Source organism: Terrapene carolina, unplaced genomic scaffold (genome assembly GCF_002925995.2).
Source record: "Terrapene carolina triunguis isolate 2854851 unplaced genomic scaffold, T_m_triunguis-2.0 Scaffold16, whole genome shotgun sequence".
Taxonomy (NCBI): Eukaryota; Metazoa; Chordata; order Testudines; family Emydidae; genus Terrapene; species Terrapene triunguis.
Window position 1 is genome coordinate 462,803 of NW_020664367.1, and position 18,552 is coordinate 481,354.

Sequence of the window (18,552 nt, forward strand, 5' to 3'; positions counted from 1 at the left end):
GATGTAGTGAGAATAAACATGACAATTTACACTCTGTAACTCAGAAGAGCACATGACTCTGTAAGTCACAATTGCCAGGTTACATATGGCAGCTAACCTGTAACAGAGAATATTGTACAACTGTGTATTTATTTAAATCTAAATGAAACAGAAGACTCCAAATAATAGGCTAGAACTATAATTCTTCCTCTGGATGTTAGAAAGTAATTCAGCATTCAGCTTCTCTGCCAACATTGACAACTAGTGACAATCGTAATAAAGGTTTCTGTGACTCCTGTTCATTAACTGAACTGAAACAAAGAGTCCTGTGGCACCTTATAGACTAAGGCCTGGTCTACACTACGACTTTAATTCGGATTTAGCTGCGTTAATCCGAATTAACCCTTCACCCGTCCACACTACAGAGCCAGTTAATTCGAATTAAAGGGCACTTAAAATCGATTTCTGTACTCCACCTTGACGAGCGGAGTAGTGCCTAAATCGATTTTGTTAATTCGAATTAGGGTTAGTGTGGCCGCACACCACCGAATTACTGTGGTTAAAGTAATGGGGTAGTGTGGCCGCACACCACCGAATTAATGTGGTTAAAAACCGAATTAATGTGCTTAGTGTGGCCGCGCACAATCGAATTTATACAACCTGTTTCCCAAATTCGAATTATCTAAATTCGGATTAATCCTGTAGTGTAGACATACCCTCAGAGACATACTGGAGCATAAGGTTTCGTGGGTCAATACGTCTGTTAGTTTATAAGGTGCCACAGGACTCTTTGTTGCTTTTTACAGATCCAGACTAACACAGCTACCCCTCTGATACTTAACTGAACTGAGATGCACACTCATTTTACTTTTAAATTAGGGTATTGGCTATTTAATAAAATCAAATATTTTAAAGCAATGGTTGATTTTAAAGCAGTTAATGTAAGGTTAATGTTCAAAATATAAGGAACCAGAGAACATTTTCTTACACTTTGTGAAGTACACACTAATAGAAAAAAAACACAGAAAAAAAGTAAGAAAATGCTAGTTGCTATGCTCCAGAAAGCCTTCAGCTGTGGACTGCACACACAACAATCAATGTGCAAAACTACAGTACACCTCTACCCCGATATAACGCTGTCCTCAGGAGCCAAAAAATCTTACCATGTTATAGGTGAAACCGCGTTATATCGAACTTGCTTTGATCCGCCGGAGCGCGCAGCCCCGCCCCCCTGGAGCACTACTTTACCGCGTTATATCCGAATTCGTGTTATATCGGGTCGCGTTATATCGGGGTAGAGGTGTATATAAAATCATTTACCTACTTACTTCACAGGGGTGTTATGATAATTTATTAAAGTTTGTACAGTGCTTTGAATAAATGTTATATCATCAACATATCATTTAGATTTAAGTAGTAATTAGATGTTTTCTCTTTCCTTCATCCAAACAACCCAGGTTTATTCAAATTGATCTTTAACTGTTGGGTACTACAGTGCCGCTGTAAATCATCTGAACCAATTAAATCTACATTAAGAATTTGCATGACAAAACTTAATATCTAAAATTTTTGAAAACAACAACATGCATAAAAAGATTGCACTCTATGTAACTCATTTGATTTCAGACTGCCTCCTTACCCCAGCTTTGTTAGCTGCTCGCAGCCTAAAGCTGTACGTCTTTCCAGGAAGAAGGTTGCTTACGGTGCATTCAACATCAGAGCCTTGGTAAACCTCTCTGTGTTCATCTGTTTCCACAGAAGACATTTCCAGACCATAACAGGTAATAGGTGATCCACCATCTGCTTGAGGTGGTCCTAAAAAACAGGGAAAAGGATTATATGGTTTTAAAAATATATCAGCACATTTTGATTTCTCAGTCTATATCTACACTATAGACTTCTGCCAGCTTTGCTATGTCAGTCAGGGGTGTGAAAAGTTGTGATCTCTGACTGACACAGTTGTGCTGACAGAAGTCATTAGTGTAGATGCAGCTATACTGGCAAAGCTGTACTTTTACCTCTACAGCTTGTTTTACTCGTGGGGGGTGGTTTTACTATACTAGTACAAAACACAGCTTTGTTGATATAGCTGCATCCACACTTGGAGAACTCGGCTGGCATACTATACTGATATACCGACATTGGTAAAGCACTCCTAGCATAGACTTGGCCTTAGACGATAGTCACAATAACAATTACCCCATCTCAGCTGCATTTCTTTTGCTCTTGGTCTACCCTGTAGTCTGGGAGGTTGGCCTGGACCAGGAAGCACTGCTGGTGTCTGCACCAATAAAGAATCAGATGCCTGTAAAGGAAAAATTGACAAAAGCCGTAATATAATTGGATGCATTTTGACCTTACTTCATAAAGAAAATGAGAATACTTTGAACTCCAAATAAATATAATAAATGTCATAAAAATCAGTGAGGTAACATATTGATAAATATTTCCATCAGATCCCAGTTTAGGAGAAGATCTATAGAGAGAGATCAATAACCAGGGACAGTAGGAAATGCATACAATTTTTGCACTGCTGTAACTATGTCAATTAGGGATGTGATTTTTTATTGATATAGTTATACTGGTACAAACCTAGTGTAAATACAGGTATGCCAGTATAAAGGTGCCTTGCACAAGTATAGCTTATTCCCCATCCCATAGGGGAATAAGCTGTATCAGTATAAGCATTTTTATATGGATATAACTGTGTCCATACTAGAGGTTGTACCACTTTAACTATCCCGGTATAGGTTTTGCTGTAAACAAGGCCTGAGAGAGAAGATAAGTAAAAATTGTAACCAAAAAGTAGCAATGCTTTTTTTGATAGCAAAGTTGAATTGTCCACTTTTGCACTGCTTTTTATAATTAAATATGCAGTAAATATCCACCTCCAATTTGGGGATGTGCACAGGAATGCACAGCATACCCCTTGTGTAGCACGGCGTTCCATTCCATAAGGGTTCCCTGCATATGCTCAGGCAAGGGCAGGCTAGAGGATCAGAGGTTGTGCCAATCTGCCAATGCACACTGTTGCACAGGGATCAGAGGTGACTGCAGCGCACTATTCTGTGGCCTGAGGAAACATTCATTCCGTGCCCCACCTTCACATGTATTCAGCCCAGCTATTTAGACTGGGTGCTAGAATGATGATTTGGCTCTTGGAGAAATGAATATTCACATTGCTGTGCTGAGTTAAACAGATACTGCTTTAAGAAAGTTTTATTATTTCCAATAAATCATATCAGAAAAGTAGGGCAATTATATTGTCATGTTTTCTGTAAATTTGAATAGCAGCTGGATTAAGTAAAACATTTGTACAGAGAAATGTTCACATTTTATTTCTCTACGAAATGGGAGCAGAAACTCTAAACTTTGGGCAAAATTTTCTGAAAATTTCTTGAGTCCCCAATTATAAATACTGTATTACATATTGGTTGTATGATTATTCTACAACATTCAATGTTCCTAGCTTGACCATCAGACTTTCTTAAAGCTAAAGAGGTTTTCCACAAGTGTCACATTTATATATAAAATATCAGACAATATTACCGCACTCTGCCCTCCTTCCCCAGTACAGTATACACGTAAGCGATAAGAGCAGCCTGGATGTAGTCGATCACACAAATGTTCCCTAGCAGCTCCACTGTATATTACGTCCCAGTTGTTTCCTGAAAGGTTAAGAATTAGTGTGCAATGAACCAAGGTGCAATTTTCAGCATTTCGGTATCAGACATAGCACGTATCCTAATTTCACTAAGCAAACGTGTGTGTCATTTGTCAGACAAATTCAAAGTTTGCTTCGAATTTCCTGGAAATGATTTAATTATCTCATGACGATAGTTTCCTAGACAAATTTGTGTAGATTTGCTGAAGTGAAATATCTCCCTTATCTGGCATACCCATTAACTAAGATGTATAATTTGTATTTAATAAAGCAGTTTAAATGTGCTTGCTGGTCTAGTAATAATGTTATAACTAAATAGATGGAAGAAAAATAATAGACGAGCCCATGGAAAAGATACTTTAATTAAATCATATATATTCATTTTACACAGCAAGTCTATACTTCCTAAAATTAAAGTCTGATAAAGCCAGCCTGATGCCTGAGCAGTAGGAAGGGGCTTGCAGCACCTGAGATAAAAGGAAGTTACCTACCCTTTGTAACTGGAGTTCTTTGAGATTTTTTATGAATCTGTAAACTCAGGGCTTGTACTCTATGACTGGAGAATTGCTAACATAGTTCCTATTTTTAAGAAAGGGAAAAAAGGCCATCTGGGAAACTACAGGCCTGTTAGTTTAATCTCAATTGTATGCAAGGTCTTGGAACAAATTTTGAAAGAGAAAGTAGTTAAGGACATAGAGATAAACGGTAATTGCGATAAAATATAACATTGTTTTACAAAAAGTAAATTGTGCCAGACCAACCTAATCTCCTTCTTTGAGAATATAACTGCTTTTTTAGACAAAGAAAATGCAGTAGGTCTAATCTACCTGGATTTCAGTAAGGCATTTGATACAGTTCCACATGGGAAATTATTAATTAAATTGGAGAAGATGGGGATTAATATGAGAATTGAAAGGTGGAGAAGGAACTGGTTAAAGGTGAGACTACAACAGGTCATATTGAAAGTTGAACTGTCAGGCTGGAGGGAGGTTATTAAGTGGAGTTCCTCAGGGATTGGTTTTGGGATCTATCTTATTTTTCTTATGGACCTTGGCACAAAAGGTGGGAGGGTGCTAATAAAATTTGCAGATGACACCAAAGTTGGGAGGTATTGCCAATATGGAGGAGGACCAGAATATCATACAAGAAGATCTGGATTACCTTGAAAACTGGAGTAACAGAAATGGGATGAAATTTAATATTGCAAAATGCAAGGTCATGCACTTAGGGACTAACAACAAGAATTTTTGCTATAAGCTAGGGACGTATCAGTTGGAAGTGACAGAGGAGGAGACAGACCTGGGGTGTATTGGTTGATCACAGGATGACTATGAGCTGCTAATGTGATATAGCTGTGAAAAAAGGCTAATATAGTCCTAGGATGATGCATCAGGGTATGGTATTTCTACTAGGGTCAGGGGATTGTTTATACTATTATATGAGGCACTGGTGAGACCTTATCTGGAATACCATGTGCAATTCTGGTCTCCCATGTTTAAGAAAGATGAATTCAAACTGGAACAGGTGTAGAGAAGGGCTACTAGGATGATCCAAGGAATGGAAAACCTATCTTATGAGAGGAAACCCAAAGAGCTTGGCTTGTTTAGCCTAACCAATAGAAGGCTGAAGAGAGATATGATTGCTCTCTATAAATACACCAGAGGGATAAATACCAGGGAGGGAGATGGAGTTATTTAAGTTAAGCATCAATGTGGACACAAGAACAAATGGATATAAACTACCATCAACAAGTTTAGGCTTGAAATTAGACAAAGGTTTCTAACCATCAGAGGAGTGAAGTTCTAGAACAGCCTTCAAAGGGAAGCAGTGGGGGCAAAAAACCTAACTGGCTTCAAGACTGAGCTTGATACGTTTATGGAGGGGATGGTATGTGAGACTGCCTACAATGGCATGTGACTGATCTGCAACTGCTAGCAGCAAATACCTCCAGCGACAGGTGATGAGACACTAGATGAGGAGGGCTCTTAGTTACCACAGAGAATTCTTTCCTAGGTGCCTGGCTGGTGTGTCTTGTTCACATGCTCAGGCTCTAACTGTTTGCCATATTTGGGGTCAGGAAGGAATTTTCCCCCAGGGCAGATTGCCAGATTTCCCCCCTGGGTTTTTTTTTGCCCTCCTCTGCAGCATGGGGTATGGGTCACTTGCAGGTTTAAACTAGTGTAAATGGTGGATTCTCTGTAACTTGAAGTCTTTAAATCATGATTTGAGTACTTCAGTAACTTACCCAGAGGTTATCAGTCTATTACAGGAGTGGGTGGGTGAGGTTCTGTGGCCTGCAATGCACAGGAGGTCAGACTAGATTATCATGATGTTCTTTTCTGGCCTTAAAGTCTATGAGATGTGTGGTCCCAATCTGTATTCCACTGTGCGTACGCATGTGCTCCATATACCTAGTACCAGGAATTCTAGCAAGTATTGTCCGTTGGTCTGTGCCTGCAACCTCAGTCTCCTTGTGTCCTTGCTGATGGTATAAAGGGTGGTGCGGACTGATGCTTCTCCAGTTCCTCTTCTGACCGTGAATCAGAGATGATCCGAAGCAGAGGAGAAGGAGGGCAGGTAGTGGAATACAGACCAGGGACCCCACATCTCGAAGAACTCTAGTTACAAAGGGTAAACAACTGCCCTTTCTTTTTGAGTGCTGGTCCCTATGTGTATTCCACTGTGGGTGACTGACAAGCAATACTCATAGAGGAGGAGAAGGAAGAGGAGGGTGCAAGAATGGAGGTAGTATGGCTGCTTGTAGAACCACTGTCATGGAGGCTTGGACCAAGGCATAATATCTTGTGAATGTGTGGATGGACCTCCACATTGCTGTCTTACAAATATCAGGCAAAGGTACTTCTTATCTATTTGGCGTACACAATCCGGTTGAGTCAAGCCACAACATTTTATAAATGATGTTCAAGGCACGAAGACCTCCAGAAAGTTGAGTCATTTTGGAGTCCTCAACAATGTGTTTCATGGGCTGTGGATGCCCGCATTGACACAGTGGGATGTCTCTTAAACACCACCGAAATTCCGCTGCAGCACAAGTTCCAAGTGTGACACTACACCCCCTATTCATCATAGTGATATTATTATGATATGATTATGGCATAATTGTGATGCATTTTGTACAAGATGGGTCATGTAAGGTGTCATTGGAAAAGCTGATTTGCTAAATATGATTATCCTATGTGTGTACATATATAATTTTTGTATCTGAAGTTGTGAATATTGACTATGTATCTGTATTTCAAATGTGGTTACACCTGGGTGACACCCACTAGGCAAGTCCTTGCCCAGACCCTGTAGGGAACAGAAGCAATGACTTTTCCTGTTATTCTCGTGGCAAACAGGTCCACTTGGGGAGTTCCCCACCTCTGGAAGAGTGTCTGGGCTACCTCCGGATGGAGTGACCACTCGTGGTGAGAGAAAAAGGATCTGCTGAGGCAATCTGCCAGCGTGTTCCTGACACCAGGGAGACGACAGGCCTTCAAGTGGATCGTGTGCTCGATGCAGAAATCCCATAATCGGAGAGCCTCTTGACAGAGAGCCGATGAGCATGCTCTCCCTTGTCTGTTGATGTAGAACATCGAGGCTGTATTGTCTGTCAGCACTCTCACCACCTTCTCTGCCAGGTGCAGCAGAAAGACTCCGCAGGCCAAACGTACCGCTCTGAGCTCTTTGACATTTATGTGCAACATCATCTCCTCCGGGGACCACATGCCCTGGGTCTGGAGTTCGCCGAGATGCGCTCCCCAGCCTAGGTGTGAGGCGTCCAATATCAACTCAATGGAGTGACAAGGGCTGTCGAATGGAACTCCTTCCAAGACCGCCCTGGGGTCAGTCCACCATTGCAGCGAGGTAAGTATCGTTGGTGGGATGGTAACGACTTTTTCCAGGTGATCTCTGGACTGGAAATAGACGGTCGCCAGCCAGGCTGTAAGGGCCGCATCCGGAGCCTGGCATGGCAGACGACATATGTACATACTGCCATGTGTCCCAGCAGGCACAGACAAACCCTGGCCATGGTCAGGGGGAATGCGGAGATGTCTGCAATGAGGTCCACCAACACTTAGAACCTTTCCTGTGGTAGAAACGCTCCGGTGCAGGTGGAGTTGAGAACCGCTCCAATGAACTCTATCCTCTATACTGGAACTAACGTTGACTTTTTGTTGTTTACCAACAGGTCCAGGAATCAGCACGTGCCCTGCAACACCATGACATCTCTTTGGACTTGGGACCTGGATCGATCTTTGACCAGCCAGTCGTTGAGATAGGGGTAGATATGGATACACTGACATCTGAGGTAAGCCGCTACTACCGACGTGCACTTGGTAAACTCCCTCCGTGCTGTCGCTAGGCCAACAGGGAGTACCGCAAACTGGTAGTGGTCCAATCCCACCGTGAAGCGTAGGAAGTGCCTGTGTCCTTAGAATCATAGAATATCAGGGTTGGAAGGGACCTAAGGAGGTCATCTAGTCCAAACCCCTCCTCAAAGTAGGACCAATCCCCAACTAAATCATCCCAGCTAGGGCTTTGTCAAGCCTGACCTGAAAACCTCTAAGGAAGGAGATTCCACCACCGCCCTAGCTAACCCATTTGAGTGCTTTACCACTTTCCTAATGAAAAAGTTTTTCCTAATATCCAACCTAAACCTCCCCCACTGCAACTTGAGACCATTACTCTTTGTTCTGTCATCTGGTACCACTGAGAACAGTCTAGATCCATCCTCTTTGGAACCCCCTTTCAGGTAGTTGAAAGCAGCTATCAAATCCCCCCTCGTTCTTCTCTTCTGTAGACTAAATAATCCTAGTTCCCTCAGCCTCTCCTCGTAAGTCATGTGCTCCAGCCCCCTAATAATTTTTGTTGCCCTCCGCTGGACTCTTTCCAATTTTTCCACATCCTTCTTGTAGTGTGGGGCCCAAAACTGGACACAGTACTCCAGATGAGGCCTCACCAATGTCAAATAGAGGGGAATGATCACGTCCCTCGATCTGCTGGCCATGCCCCTACTTATACAGCTCAAAATGCCGTTAGCCTTCTTGGCAACAAGGGCACACTGTCGACTCATATCCAGCTTCTCGTCCATTGTAACCCCTAGGTCCTTTTCTGCAGAACTGCTGCCTAGCCATTCGGTCCCCAGTCTGTAGCAGTGCATGGGATTCTTCCGTCCTAAGTGCGGGGCTCTGCACTTGTCCTTGTTGAACCTCATCAGATTTCTTTTGGCCCAATCCTCTAATTTGTCTAGGTCCCTCTGTATCCTATCCCTACCCTCCAGCGTATCTACCACTCTTCCCAGTTTAGTGTCATCTGCAAACTTGCTGAGAGTGCAGTCCACACCATCCTCCAGATCATTAATGAAGATATTGAACAAAATCGGCCCCAGGACCGTCACCTGGGGCACTCCACTTGAAACCGGCTGCCAATTAGACATGGAGCCGTTGATCACTACCTGTTGAGCCCGACGATCTAGCCAGCTTTCTATCCACCTTATAGTCCATTCATCCAGCCCATACTTCTTTAACTTGCCGGCAAGAATACTGTGGGAGACCGTATCAAAAGCTTTGCTAAAGTCAAGGAATAACACGTTCACTGCTTTCCCCTCATCTGCAGAGCCAGTTATCTCATCATAGAAGGCAATTAGGTTAGTCTGGCATGACTTGCCCTTGGTGAATCCATGCTGACTGTTCCTGATCACTTTCCTCTCCTCTAAGATCGCTATATGAAAGTATCAGAGGGGTAGCCGTGTTAGTCTGAAACTGTAAAAAGCAACAGAGGGTACTGTGGCACCTGCATCTGAAGAAGTGAGGTTCTTACCCACGAAAGCTTATGCTCCCAATACTTTTGTTAGTCTTAAAGGTGCCACAGGACCCTCTGTTGCTTTTTATATGAAAGTATGCGTCCTTCAAGTTGAGGAGGGCATACCAGTCTCCTGGATCCAGGGAGGGGATGGTGGAGGCCAGGGAGACCATGCGGAACTTCAATTTCTTTAGGTATTTGTTGAGGTCTCACAGGTCCGGGATGGGCCGTAGACCACTCTTGGCCTTTGGGATTAAGAAGTACCGGGAATAGAACCCCTTGTTCCTGTACGTGTGAGGAACCTCTTCCACCGCACCCAGCTGCAGCAACCCTTCTACCTCCTGCACGAGAAGACTCTTGTGAGAGGCATCCCTGAAGGGGGATGGGGAAGGAGGGTGGGAGAGGGGGGTAGAAAGAAACTGGAGGGTATAATCCTGCGCCACTGTATTGAGGACCCAGTGGTCCAACGTTATGGTGGTCTATGCTGGGAGGAAAAAAGAAAGGCGGTTGGAGAAAGGCGGGAAAGATAGATCCAGGGTATAGTCTGGTAGGTAGCCCTTGGGTGCACCCTCAAAATGCCCGCTTGCTCCCATGCTTAGTACGTGTCGAGCCCACTTGGGTGGAGGCAGGTGGCTCGGGTGGCATTTGTAGCCACTGCTCTAGCCGCTGCTCTTTTTGTGGGATGGCTCCCGCCAGGGTTGGCTCCCTTGGCCCTGAGATGGCTGCGGTTTGAACTGCTTACGGACTGGACCAGGGACGTACAGTCCTAGAATTTTCAAGGTAGTGTGGGAGTCTTTTAACCCTTGCAGCTTGCTGTCCATCTGCTCCGCAAACAGGGCCTGGCCATCGAAGGGGAGGTCCCGCATAGACTGCTGAGCCTCAGTCAACAGGCCAGAGAGGAGCAGCCAGGATGCTGGCCACATGGAGATGGCAGAGGCCATGGTGCGAGCCGCGGAGTCTGCCGCATCTGAAGCTGCTTGGAGGGCCACTTTGGATGCAGCCGTGCCCTCCTCAAGGATTGCCCAGAATTCCTTTCTGGACTCTTCAGGAAGCGAAACCTCAAACTTGGCCATGGCCTGTCACATGTTGTAATTGTCACGGCCGAGGAGGGCTTGGTGGTTGGTCACTCTCAATTGAAGGCTGGAAGACGAATAAATTTTTCGCCCAAACAGATCCAATCTCTTTGCGTCTTTATTTTTGGGCTTGGGCCCGGGTTGCCCCTGCCTCTCCCTTTGATTAACAGCCTCAACTGTGAGAGAGTTTGGGGCCGGATGGGTGTAGAGATACTTGTGGCCTTTAGCTGGCACAAAGTATTTACGTTCAGCCCTTTTTGAAATGGGGGGGCAGGGAGGAGGGGGTTAGCCACAGGGCATTAATAATTTTTGATACCCGTTCGTGTAGGGGCAAAGCCACCCCAGCAGGTGCGGTGGAGCAGAGGACGTCAAATAGGGAGTCCGATGGCTCTTCTGCCTGGAGCCCCAGGTTGGAGGCAACTCTCTTCAATAGCTCCTGATGAGCCTTAGCATCATCTTGTGGAACTGGATGAGAGGGACCCGTGATGGGTTTGTCCAGCGACGATGAGGACAAAGCTGGTGCTGTGGGAGCCACATGTCCCCCCACCACGTTGCCTGGTGGTCCAGCAGGCTGTTCCCCTGTCTCTTCATGGGCCTGGGGGGTCCTGCCTGGTGGAGGGAGGGATGCTGAGGCTGATGGCCTATCTGAGGCCCCCCATCATCGTCCTGACTGTCTGCGAGGGCTGGGGAAACCCCCAACGGTTCCAGGGGTACCAGGCTGCTGCCGGCCACTGGCCTTGGGGCCATGGGGTCGGTTGCGGTGCTGACGATGTAGACAGTACTGCTGGTGCCGGGGCTTGTCCCGCTGTCAAGGACTCCTGCTCAGTTCCAGAGTCGGAGGTGGAGTGGTCGCTGCCAGGCGACCATGATCGAACGCACCAACATTCCTTCGCCGTGCATTGCCGGCCGCTACGCCTTGACATAAACCTGACCAACCGAGATGAGTCCCTCGCGCGGGAACTTGGGGACCATCGGTGTTTGGCGGATAGGCATCAGTAATCTGTCCATCTACACCTCACGCTGCTCGACTGGTACTGGGACATGGAACGGGATTGGGTGCTGGAGCTGGCCAGTCGTCAGGAGGATCTCCCTCATTGCGGGGATCCGAGTCTTGGCAACAGGTGTCGGTGACCATGTTCAAAGGATGGTTCGCGTGACCAGTGCCGCAGCCTTGGAGACACAAAAGGCCGGTCTCACCGCTCTTGCCTGGGGGCATGAGCCTTGGTAGGTCTGCGCCAGGTTACCGGCAAGCCATGCCTCGAATCCCGCTGTTGGTGCCCAGGGTCCGGAGACCGAAGAGGGCTTTGTTGAGCCTGCCTCCCTGCTTTCGAGGTGTGATGGCTCTGAGCGGGCGAGCACTGGCAGAACGTTCCTCGCAGTGGGGAACAGTACTGCTGAGGTGGGGACACATGGTAAGGTCTCAAAGTGGGTTTACCCTTAGACTGGGGTACCGCTGGAGCCAGTGTGGGCCTCAGGATCTCCTTTGTTGCCTGCAGGGCCTCGGGTGTCAACAGGACATCTAGATAACGGAGGCCCTTGTCACTGTCTGGGGTGACAGGCATGGTACGGGATGAGATGGACTGCTCAACCTGAGCTGGGGCCCGACTCCCTGATGGAGGTGTTGAGCCGGCCCAGCATGGGTCTTGGCTCTTCTCCGGCCCTGTCCTTTCCCTTACGCGAAATGGGAAATCTTTCCCTTGTGGTTCTCTTCGGCTTCTTGGCCAGAGCTGGGGAGGGGGATCGGTGCTGGCTCGAAGACGGCGCCGTGGGGCGCTCCACACCGATGCTGTGGTGCTCGGGGCCAAGTCGGACCTCTGCTCCAGTGCCGGGGTCAGCACTGACTCCATCAGGAGCGCCCTGAGACGGATGTCTCTCCCACTTTTTCTTCAGGGTTTGAAGGATTTATAGATGTGACACTTGTCGCTTATGTGTCCTTCGCCTAGACATCTCAAACAACTAGCATGTGGGTCGCTGATGAGCATAGGCATAGGCCACTTACAACGATCACAGGGCTTAAAGCCTAGGGACTGGGGCATGCCCCGTCCCTAGGCTGAGTCCCATCTGCGACTGACTAAACTAGAACTAATACTAAGGGAACTACTAACTATTATACAACTATTTTATAGGAAATGTTCAGAAGAAACACTGAAAGAAATGGTGTCAAGTATCAGAGGGATAGCCGTGTTAGTCTGGATCTGTAAAAAGCAACAAAGAGTCCTGTGGCACCTTATAGATTAACAGACGTATTGGAGCATAAGCTTTCATGGGTGAATACCCACTTCATCACGTCTGACGCATGTGGTGGAAATTTCCAGGGGCAGGTATAAATATGCAGGCAAGAATCAGTCTAGAGATAATGAGGTTAGTTCAATCAGGGAGGATGAGGCCCTCTTCTAGCAGTTGAGGTGTGAACACCAAGGGAGGAGAAACTGTTTTTGTAGTTGGCTAGCCATTCACAGTCTTTGTTTAATCCTGAGCTGATGGTGTCAAATTTGCAAATGAACTTTTAAAGGTAGCCATCCTGCAGCAAAAAAACTTCAGGACCAGACTCCAAAGAGAAACTGCTGAACTTCAGTTCATTTGCAATTGACTACAATGGAACTTAAAAGCCATGCTTCAGCACCCTTCCATAATAGGGATGCTTTTCTGAACTGGGACCATAGCGCTGTCTTAGCCTGAACCACACTACACATAACTAGCTATAAACTAAGGGCAAAAACAGTTGTTATTCCAAAAGTGCTCTGCATCATTTTCTCCATTTAATGATGGTAAATGCAACGGTAATGTTATTAACTAAAAGCTCAGTCACAAGAAAAGTGTCAACTCTGGTTGATCTCTGCCATGAACCAAAGTGGGGGGGGGGGATAGCTCAGTGGTTTGAGCATTGGCCTGCTAAACCCAGGGTTGTGAGTTCAATCCTTGAGGGGGCCATTTGGGGATTTGGTGCGGGATTGGTCCTGCTTTGAGCAGGGGGTTGCACTAGATGACCTCCTGAGGTCCCTTCCAACCCTGATATTCTATGATTCTATGAAAGATACTATGTGGTCTAATCTGTAATTTGGCCATCCACACAGAATGCCTGTAATACGAGGATTAAATTTGGGCCATCTCTTTAGACAGAATAGGATACAACATACAGCCTAGTAATTACAACTTGCAAGAGTATTCTTTATACATACATTCAGAAAAACAGAGTGCCTTTTAGTGCCTTTCATTTTTCTATTATAGTAGTTCCCAGAGGTGCCAATCATCTAAGCATACAAAAACAGTTCCTGCCCCATAGAATTTACAATCTACAGCATTTAAAAGGAATATCAGAGATATAACGAAATGCCAAAATCAGGGAACACCATGCTGCCTTTGAAAAGTTCCTACATTAATTCTTACCATTTGAGCCTTCAGAAATCTCCACGACATATTTAGTTATTGCTGCCCCTCCATTGTCTTTTGGTGGATCTACCAAATATGAACAAAAAGTCAGGCAAAACACACTGTTCTGGACACTATTGTATTTACATGACATACATAAAAAACTTTCTGTGGAATATTTAAGGAAGTTAAGCTAGTGCCTAAGACCCAGATTTTTCAAGGTATTTAGGCATTGCTCTGGTCAGCATTGCAAGGCCTAAATGACTTAGAAGCAGGACATAGGCTCTTAAGCACCTATGTCACTTTTAAAAATGAGAGTTGGGCTCCTAAATCACTTGGTTTTACAATGCTGAGAGAAGCAATACTTTTAAAAGTCTGGGCCTAAGTGCTTTTCTGATTAGGGAGGGACTTAAGCACATATTTAAGTATTTCGCTGAATTGGGGCCTTGTCGGGTTCCAGAAGAAGTTGCTTTTTTTTAAATGGAAAAATCAGATGTTAAGCAGATTTATTTTAATGACTAGGTCAGAGATTTAATTACTTAAATGTAAGGCTGTCAATTAATCGCAGTTAACTCACGCGATTAACTCAAAAAAATTAATAGTGATTTAAAAAATTAATCGCAATTAATCACAGTTTTAATTGTACTATTAAATAGTAGAATACCAATTGAAATTTATTAAATATTTTAGTTGTTTTTCTACATTTTTAAATATATTGATTTCAATTACAACACAGAATACAAAGTGTACAGTGCTCGCTTTATATTATTATATTTTATTACAAATATTTGCACTGTAAAAATGAGAAAAGAAATAGTATTTTTCAATTCACCTCATACAAGTACTGTAGTATGATCTCTTTATCGTGAAAATGCAACTTACAAATGTTAATTTTTTTTTGTTACATAACTGCACTCAAAAACAAAATAATGTAAAACTTTAGAGCCTACAAATCCACTCAGTCCTACTTCTTGTTCAACCATGCTAAGAGAAACAAGTTTGTTTACATTTATAGGAGATAATGCTGCCCGCTTCTTATTTACAATGTCACCTGAAAATGAGAACTGGCATTCACATGGAACTTTTGTAGCTGGCACTGCAAGGTATTTACATGCCAGATATGCTAAACATTCATATGCCCCTTCATGCTTTGGCCACCACCATTCCAGAGGACATGCTTCCATGCTGATGGTGCTTGTTAAAAAAATAATGCATTAAACAAACTAGTGACTGAACTCCTTGGGGGAGAATTGTATGTCTCCTGTTCTGTTTTACCTGCATTCTGCCATATATTTCATGTTATAGCAGTCTTGGATGATGAGCCAGCACATGTTGTTCGTTTTAAGAACACTTTCACTGCAAATTTGACAAAACGCAAAGAAGGTACCAATGTGAGATTTCTAAAGATAGCTACAGAACTCGACCCAAGGTTTAAGAATCTTAAGTACCTTATAGACTCATAGACTCATAGACTTTAAGGTCAGAAGGGACCAATATGGTCATCTAGTCTGACCCCCCGCATGATGCAGGCCACAAAAGCTGACCCCCCCACTTTCCCTTAACTCTGCTGTTGAAGTCTCCAAATCGTGATCTAAAGACTTCAAGTCGCAGAGAATCTTCCAGCTTGCGACCCCTGCCCTATGCTGCGGAGGAAGGCGAAAAACCTCCAGGGCCACTGCCAATCTACCCTGGAGGAAAATTCCTTCCCGACCCCAAATATGGCGATCAGCAGAACCCCGAGCATACAGGCAAGATTCTCTAGCCAGACCCTCATTTTACCAGCGATGGCCGTTATTGCCTAATTCATTAGAATCACGTAATCCCATCAAACCATTCCCTCCATAAACTTATCTAGCCTAATCTTGAAGCCAGAGAGGTCTTTCGCCCCCACCGTTTCCCTCGGAAGGCTGTTCCAAAATTTCACCCCTCTGACGGTTAGAAACCTTCGTCTAATTTCAAGCCTAAATTTCCCCACGGCCAGTTTATATCCATTCGTTCTCGTGTCCACATTAGCACTGAGCTGAAATAATTCCTCTCCCTCCCTGGTATTTATCCCTTTGATATATTTAAAGAGAGCAATCATATCCCCCCTCAGCCTTCTTTTGGTTAGGCTAAACAAACCAAGCTCCTCGAGTCTCCTTTCATAGGAAAGGTTTTCCATTCCTCGGATCATCCTAGTTGCCCTTCCAAAATCTGAGAGGGTCGAGGTGAGAAGCATGCTTTCAAAAGTCTTAAAAGAGCAACACTCTGATGCAGAAACTACAGAACCTGAACCACCAAAAAAGAAAATCAATCTTCTGCAGATGGCATCTGACTCAGATGATGAAAATGAACATGCGTCAGTCCACACGGATTTGGATCGTTATCAAACAGAACCCGTCATGCATGCATGATGTCCTCTGGAATGGTAGTTGAAGCATAAAGGGACATATGAATCTTTAGCACATCTGGCACATAAATATCCTGCGACGCCGGCTACAACAGTGCCATGCGAACGCCTGTTCTCACTTTCAGGTGACATTGTACACAAGAAGAGGGCAGCATTATCTTCTGCAAATGTAAACAAAATTGTCTGAGCGATTGGCTGAACAAGAAGTAGGACCAAGTGGACTTGTAGGCTCTAAAGTTTTACATTGTTTTGTTTTTGAATGCAGGTTTTTTTTGTACATAATTCTACCTTTGTAAGTTCCACTTCCCTGATAAAGAGAGATTGCACTACAGTACTTGTATTAGGTGAATAGAAAAATACTATTTCTTTTGTTGTTATTATTCGCGATTAATCACCTGATTAATCACGCTGTTAAACAATAATAGAATACCACTTATTTAAATATTTTGGATGTTTTCTACATTTTCAAATATATTGATTTCAATTACAACACAGAATACAAAGTGTACAGTGCTCACTTTATATTTATTTTTATTACAAATATTTGCAATGTAAAAAACAAAAGGAATAGTATTTTTCTATTCACCTAATACTCATAGGTTGACAGATTGTGTGGGAATTTGGACCTGGACTTCAGGAAGCATATATATTTCAAACTAGAGCTGTGTGAAGCTCTCATTAGGAAAACCTGAAAGTATTCTTCACTCTGCTGGTTTCATTATAAACCCAAAGCTTAGACCAGGTTCATCCAAAGGTTTGTGAACCTAGGTCCAGTTTTAAGCGAATCTAGGCCAATTTATAGTTCTGCAATGAAACACATTCACTCATACATTTTCAACAGAAACCAGGTAAAATTGTAGTTTTGGCAAAGTTTCCCTTTAAGTCAGCTCAAATATAGAACTCCAAGTTAAACTCAGGGACAGTAGTAGAGTGAGCCCAGGCAAACTGAAACCAAAAAAAAGTTTCCCATGAACCCCTGTGAACCAAAAAGGCTAAATTTCCCATAGCTCTGTTTCACACCTGATAGTTAGACTACTGTGGCATCCTCCTAACGACCCTGAAGTCACTGGGTCAATATTCTGCTCTTGGTTACACTAGTGTTAATCCAGAAAAACTGCTGACTGCAGTAGTACTGAGAGCAGAATTCTTCACATACAAATGTACATAAATACAGAAGAAAGTATCAAAATAGAACTGAACAAAAACTTTACCCCAAATTATTTTAAAACTTTGTGCATGAATTTTTCCTTTAACTGATGGTTTTGAAGGTACTCCAGGCTTGTCTGGGCAAGTAGTAAAGTCGACTACCTCACTTGGACTGCTTTTGCCTTCCAAGTTATAGGCAATGACCTGTAAAAAAAATATAAATATATATATAAAAGTATTCTATAAACAGCATATGTACATTTTTGGTACTCTACAAGCTGCTAATGCTAAGTGTTTCCAAATCATTTATATATATGCTTAATTCATAGGTTATAAATCAGCAAAGGAAAGAAAACTATCACACATTTTTGTATATTATACCATTTTAGTAGTCAATCACTTTACTGAAATGAAAAAAGGCAGAGAATTGCCAGCAGGGAAATTTTAATATTTAAAAAAATGAAAATTAAAAAATTAGCATTTTATAACAGTTATAAAGAAAACAAAAAACAAATGAACAAAAAACCCAACATTTTCATATCCACCTGACTAAAGTTAGGCTCCTAAATCTATATTCAAGGCATGTAAAAGTAGCCTGATGATAAGACACACTCAGGAAGCTGCAGCTCCCAATGACTTTAATGGAATTTGTGGGCACTTAGTACTTTTGAAACTCACGCTACTTTTATTTATGTGCCCAAGTATGAATTTAGGAATCTAATTATAGGTACAAGGGTTTGAAAATTTGGCCATAGTATTTTCGGTAGTCTTAGATACTTAGCGGTATTTTTTAAATAAATGATCCTTAAATACAAATATAAACTGCATATGCACAGAGGCAAATTTTTTAACTGCAGATACATCAGTCAGTTAGTATTCAACTACATTAAACGTAAAAAGATCTGTGGGGATTTGATCTGCTATCTCCAAGAAGTATTTTAAGTGTTGCCAGCTTAAATACATATGCAACCGCTGGGGCCCCATTTTATACTATATTGGGGATATCCTGCTCAAAACAATGCACGACTAATGCATTCCCACACCTGGTCCTTCATAATTTTTTTTTAACCGTTGTAGCATCACTAGTTAAAATGATTAGGCCAACATATTCTACACCGAGTACCCTG

At 43.4% G+C, this 18,552-nt stretch overlaps 1 protein-coding gene across 1 annotated transcript in view; it reads right to left on the reverse strand.

Annotated features, from left to right (window-relative positions):
* FNDC3A (fibronectin type III domain containing 3A) overlaps nucleotides 1–18,552 on the reverse strand; it is a 190,622-nt gene that overhangs the window by 28,038 nt on the left and 144,032 nt on the right. Inside the window, exons 16-20 of the mRNA XM_026649376.2 lie at nucleotides 17,491–17,629; nucleotides 13,909–13,977; nucleotides 3,529–3,647; nucleotides 2,179–2,284; nucleotides 1,619–1,794 (exon numbers count right to left, since the gene is read on the reverse strand). Of these exons, the coding sequence (XP_026505161.1) occupies nucleotides 1,619–1,794; nucleotides 2,179–2,284; nucleotides 3,529–3,647; nucleotides 13,909–13,977; nucleotides 17,491–17,629 (609 nt within the window). The remainder of the gene's footprint in view (nucleotides 1–1,618; nucleotides 1,795–2,178; nucleotides 2,285–3,528; nucleotides 3,648–13,908; nucleotides 13,978–17,490; nucleotides 17,630–18,552) is intronic.